The 5,841-nt window shown below is 35.8% G+C and overlaps 2 protein-coding genes across 2 annotated transcripts in view; one reads left to right on the forward strand and one right to left on the reverse strand.

Moving 5' to 3' along the window:
- The window catches only part of LOC107755610 (zinc finger protein Gfi-1b-like), a 4,280-nt gene extending 1,436 nt beyond the window's left edge, over positions 1-2,844 (forward strand). Inside the window, exons 2-4 of the mRNA XM_016572500.1 lie at positions 790-921; positions 1,215-1,380; positions 2,337-2,844. Coding sequence (XP_016427986.1) covers positions 790-921; positions 1,215-1,380; positions 2,337-2,536 — 498 coding nt within the window. The 3' untranslated portion in view covers positions 2,537-2,844. The remainder of the gene's footprint in view (positions 1-789; positions 922-1,214; positions 1,381-2,336) is intronic.
- A 2,116-nt stretch (positions 2,845-4,960) lies between these two features.
- The window catches only part of LOC107755613 (transforming growth factor beta receptor type 3-like), a 21,677-nt gene continuing 20,796 nt past the window's right edge, over positions 4,961-5,841 (reverse strand). Inside the window, exons 16-17 of the mRNA XM_016572502.1 lie at positions 5,347-5,442; positions 4,961-5,250 (exon numbers count right to left, since the gene is read on the reverse strand). Coding sequence (XP_016427988.1) covers positions 5,144-5,250; positions 5,347-5,442 — 203 coding nt within the window. The 3' untranslated portion in view covers positions 4,961-5,143. The remainder of the gene's footprint in view (positions 5,251-5,346; positions 5,443-5,841) is intronic.

Genomic DNA, 5,841 nt, shown 5'->3' on the forward strand with positions numbered 1-5,841 from the left:
GTATGACCTCACTCGTACGATTTTGTACGATTTGTCTAGACCCCAGTGATGGGTAGGTTTAGGGGCGGGGTTAGGTGTAGGTCATTCGTACAAATTCATACTAATTGTGCAACTCGTAAAATACGTACGATTTAGCAAAAATCATATTAATTTGTACGAGTGAGGTCATACGAGTTCGTACGAATTAGCCACCTCGTAAAATATGCATGAATTGCTGTGAGATCGGGCTGAAAAAAACTGAATTGTGAAATGTGAATTCAAAATTGCAAAAAAATTCCGAATTGTAAGATTTAAAAAATCGTAGGTAATTTAACTTTTCTATTTATTTAATTTAATTAATTATATATATATATTTTTAAATTACATGGCAGAAACTGCCTTCCATATTAATCCAAAGCTGCTCACAAATGAGAAATAGGCTAGAAGAATACCTGATTTATGCAGAGGGAAAGCATATAGCTAGAACATTTTATAAAGTTAAAATTAATAGAGTAAAATATAAAGATGTACTGATTTGATAATGATTTATTGATTTGACAATGCTTTAGTCCTGATCTGATCACCTGACAGGATTTTCACACATTCACAGCTTATACAAAATCACATGTGGGTTTGTGTGGGTTTCATGCTCAAACATTTCGTGCTTCATATGTGATGACATGCACATTTTAAACCCCAAACTTGATACATCACATGTGGTTTAACAGTAACACATTAGAACAAGGTAAAACACAATGTTATTTCCATTTATGATATGGTGTGATATTAATATTGCTATGTCTTCTGTAGCTCCTGTCCTCTGCTGTGGGTTTGGCATCGCACTTGTGCAATTCACATGTCAACAGGGCTGCTCTCCCATTGGCCGACTCCCCGGGCCATGCCCAACGGCCTTATGGGTACAGACCTACAGGAATACTGAGGGTGAGAGTACGTACTAAACAGCTGGCTGTATACATAGTATGCAAGTAAATACTGTACCAAGATTATTATAGTTAACTAAAACTATTTTTTTACTTTAAATTAAATAACTAAACTAAAATCTAAAAAAACTATTGGCAGTCTTATCAAATAATGAGTAAAGATGTAGTAGGCCATCCAAATATCATGCATACAGAAAGTTTACATGCTGCGTGAAGAGTCTACATACTATATACAGCATAACTAGTATGGCAATACTCTATTCCAAACACAGCCTGTGTGAATGTGTGTTTCAGGAGCGGAGTTTTGGTTGTAAGGTTTGTGGGAAGGTGTTTAAGAGGTCGTCGACTCTCTCCACACACCTGCTCATTCACTCTGACACGCGGCCGTTCCCGTGTCCCTACTGCGGAAAGAGATTCCACCAGAAATCTGACATGAAGAAACATACATTTATACACACAGGTAAAATACATAATGGGGTTTCCATTGACTTACATTTTCATTAATAATTCAAATAAATTATAAGGCAATTCCAGAACGCAACATGCTGAAGTCAGAATCTCTGGACCCTTTTCATATTTCTGTGGTTCTCAGAAGGAAATGTCGCCTAATACAAATGTTGTGTTCCCATTTGCTCCTATAGCAAAATAAAAAAAAAACTACAGCATTTCTATGACTTTACAAAAGAGGAAAGAAAATATCAAGACATTGACTATGTTGGTCAGAAGAGAGATTTTGCCCAGTTTTGTCAAATTTGCCTTTGTATTAAAAATACACACACACAGCCACGCTAATTAGATTTAACATTTAACTAATTTAATGGCAGGAGTACAGTAATATAACAAACTGTAGAAACGTGTGCATAAATACAGTGCTATTGGAGGTCCAAATTCAGCACACACCTTATTAAAGACAAGCAGAAGAGCCTAAAATATGAATGCAACACTTAAAGTTTCACATTAAAGGCAGAGTAAGCGATTTCTGGTAGCCAATGTTGATATTTGAAATCACCAAAACAAACAAGAACTTCCCATTTGTTCTCCACCTGCGTATAGCGTTTTTCAAAGCAAAAATATGTTCTGTGTCAATGACTGCTTATATTGCAAATTGGCATGTGTCATATTAATAGAATTCATTGTCTTAATCATAAACACACTACTTTGTAACGCAAATAGTTTTACCATTTACTGCACTGTTATTCTTCTAGTCTTACCTATAGCATTCATAGCCCATTCACAGAAATTAACTAAATTGCAAAATAAGTTGGATACTAGTGTTGCAAAACTGAAAATGCAGGTAGGCCTACTTGCATATGTGCTTAAAGCAGATTAGCTGCCTGTATAGTCAGTAGTAAACAGCCAGGCAGCTCAGTAGTTTTAGGGGCAGAGCTAATGCGTGTGGCCGCTGTCATCTCTCAGGTGAGAAGCCTCATGTGTGCGTGGTGTGCGGTAAAGCGTTCAGTCAGAGCTCCAATCTGATCACTCACAGCAGGAAACACAGCAGCTACCAGCCCTTTAGCTGCTCGCACTGCCCACTCAGCTTCCAGAGGAGACTGGACCTACAGCGCCACCTACAGGCACACTCACAGAACAGCAGCGGACTGTATCATGGGACCTGAGAGAGACCAGCTGCACACAAACACCTTGGGTAGCTCAATGTACAGGGGTCTTATTACATTTTACCCCAAAGTCTACTATATAATGTTTATGAAAGATGTTTGCACCAAAACAAATGTTTGCTTATGTATATCTAACTTGATTGCACACAATGCATTGTGAAATATGTCAACACTTCCAGCAGGCTGCACATTACTGTAGATTTATAGCTTCAAGACTTATCATTGGGTGCTCGTGGTTGTGATGTCATAATCATGGAACATTTCAAAGCAACAATAATCACTCTATGTACATGATATGGCATTTAATAATAAACGCAGTAATGCAACAGATTTATAAGAACATCAATCTCTTTGTGAAAGTACAAGTATCTCTGTATTCTCAAGCTCTCAGCAGAAGTTTATCTTGTTTTAAAGTAGGGTGAAGTCAGCAAAAGTGGGACACTTTTTGGTAAACTGTGATTTAAATACAAATAGATCAATTCTACCAACACAATTTATGCTTTAAACAAATTCTCAAAGTCTCTTGTATCCCCCAGCATGTTTTTCGAAAGAATATCGGTTGTTGTTTTAAACATACAGAGATTCAAAAATGTTAAGTATCCATTGTTTTTTCCCCTTCGGGCTTTTTCAGGTAAATTGGGACACTGTGTCTGGTAAAGTGGGACACACATTTTTCTCTGGTCTGTGCTTACAAAATACAATTTCCTACAGCAGGACATTGTACAAATAATCTTTTGCAATAGAAAATCTTCAGAAATTAAAAGAATAACTTTATAAAAATAGACATTATCGGATTGTGTTATTGATTGTGAAGTCATAAACACTTAATGTTTATTGAATTAAAACACTTAACAGAAGCATACATTTGAAGAATTATTAAAGCAGTCCAACAGAAGTACAAATTTAAACAATTAAAACACTCCAACAGAAGGACAAAAACAAAGAATTGAATCACCTCAACAGAACTACAATGTACTGTGTAGTATAAAAATGACATGATTTCTATGATGTGCCTGCTTGTGTGTTTGTATCTAACTGTGTGCTTAAGTGTGTGTGTAACACATGCGTTTGTATGTGTGTAAAACATGCCTTCATATTTGCGTGTTTATGTTGTGTGTGTGTAACAAATGTGACCCTGGACCACAAAACCAGTAATAACGGTCAATTTTTTGAAACTGAGATTTATACATCATCTGAAAGCTGAATAAATAAGATTTCCATTGATGTATGGTTTGTTAGGACAGGACAATATTTGGCCGAGATACAACTATTTGAAAACCTGGAATCTGAGGGTGCAAAAAAAAATCAAAATATTGAGAAAATCGCCTTTAAAGTTGTCCTAATTAAGTCCTTAGCAATTCATATTACTAAACAAAAATTAAGTTTTAATATATTTAAGGTAGGAAATTTACAAAATATCTTCATGGAGCATGATCTTCACTTAATATCCTAATGATTTTTGGCATAAAAGAAAAATTGATAATTTTGACCCATACAATGTATTTTTGGCTATTGCTACAAATATACCCCAGCGACTTAAGACTGGTTTTGTGGTCCAGGCACTTTTTACGCACAAAAACTTAATATTCACACATTTCTATTCTTATTTCTTTTCTTTTCCTGTCTTCTGCCTACAGTTTGTGACATTTTCTGTAAAACACAACAATTTATCACATTAAGCAATGTATTATCTTTTAATTTATAGGGAGTCCCACTTTAGCTGAATGCTACTGTCCCAATTTATCTAACATGTTCAGGTAAATTGGGACAGTAACAAAACGTAATATTTAAGAAAAAAATAGAATGAAGAAACTTGCATATCATTGCGTAAAATTGAATGATCACATGAATGCATGTAATACAAATGTATATTGTAGATTGAATTACTCTTTGTATTAGAAATTAAACCTTAACAATTTAAATAGACTTAAACTATGTAGCCTACGGGCACTTACCATGTACTTTCTCAGACCTTCCAGCTGACTTCACCCTACATAAGAAAAGATCCTTTCCAACCCTTACCATCAGCATGTCCGGGCTAAATTTCTTTAATACTGACACTTTAAGACATGATTACTACACAGTAAATTAAAAACAATGAAAGGACTGAAAATTAAACAAATTTACGAACATTAAAGGAGCGCAAATCTTATACACAAATCTATAATAGTTTTACATAATTTACGCTGTTACATTTAGCAGCACAACAAAAGCAACAAGTAAAATATGTTAAAAGCACCTCAGAACAGTGGTACACAAATTCAGCCTTAAAGAAAGCATATTTTGTTTGTTTCTGTCACGTTTTGAATTTGATGGTCGTATCCCAGATAGCACACGTACGTCTGCAAGATGTGTGTTAAAGATCACTTGATCTGAAAAGCATCTGCTGTGTACAAACATCTGACAGATGAATGTAAGATGTCAGTTTTACATAAATTCTAAATCATAAACATCTTAAAGACATCTAATAGACGTCTATTTGACATCTTATAGGAAACGTCATAGACGTGCAGATGAGCAAACACTTTTTAAAAATACGTCTTACAGATGTAAATGCAGACGTCAAATAGACGTCTCCATGATGTACGTGTGCTATCAGGGATATCTTTAGTCCACCTCGTGGAAACCGCTGGTTTGCTCCATCAGTGTCGGCGGGTTTCGCTGTCCTGTCGCGTGGTCTCTAATACCGTCTCTCTGGGTCATATCACGCCTCCCTGGCAACCAGGATAATATGTGTTAATAACCAGCTGTCATGAAGAAAAAAAACGCTGTTAAACGAAAGTTTTGCGTGAGGGTCTGCGTGTTTGTACCTGTGTGACTGTAAATGCACCACAGTGCCCCCATCAGACACAAACCCATCACAAACGCAGAGAACACGACCACTAACACTGCACTCTCGTATGTTTCTGAAACACAAACCAGGTAAATAACAGTTTCCACCTTATTTTTAACGTAAGAACGTCCTTATTTTTGTGCAAGCCCTGTACTTTACCTGTACAAAAATGTATGTATGTAAAACTGACATCTTAAAGATATCTGTCAGATGTTTGTGCACAGCAGATGCTTTCCAGATTAAGCGATCTTTAACAGACATCTTGCAATTAGTTTATAGGACGTTTCCTATCAGATGTCAAATAAACATTTAAAAGATGTCTTTAAGATGTTTATGATTTAGAATTAGGGCTGTGCGATTTGGGGGAAAATATCAAATTGCGATTTTTTTGACAGATATTGCGATTGCGATTTGATTTGCGATTTTAAATTTGCAAAGTCAAGCTTCAGCTCAATATTGCCAATAATGTGCA

Source organism: Sinocyclocheilus rhinocerous, unplaced genomic scaffold (genome assembly GCF_001515625.1).
Source record: "Sinocyclocheilus rhinocerous isolate Xijiao unplaced genomic scaffold, SAMN03320098_v1.1 scaffold802, whole genome shotgun sequence".
Classification (NCBI taxonomy): Eukaryota; Metazoa; Chordata; class Actinopteri; order Cypriniformes; family Cyprinidae; genus Sinocyclocheilus; species Sinocyclocheilus rhinocerous.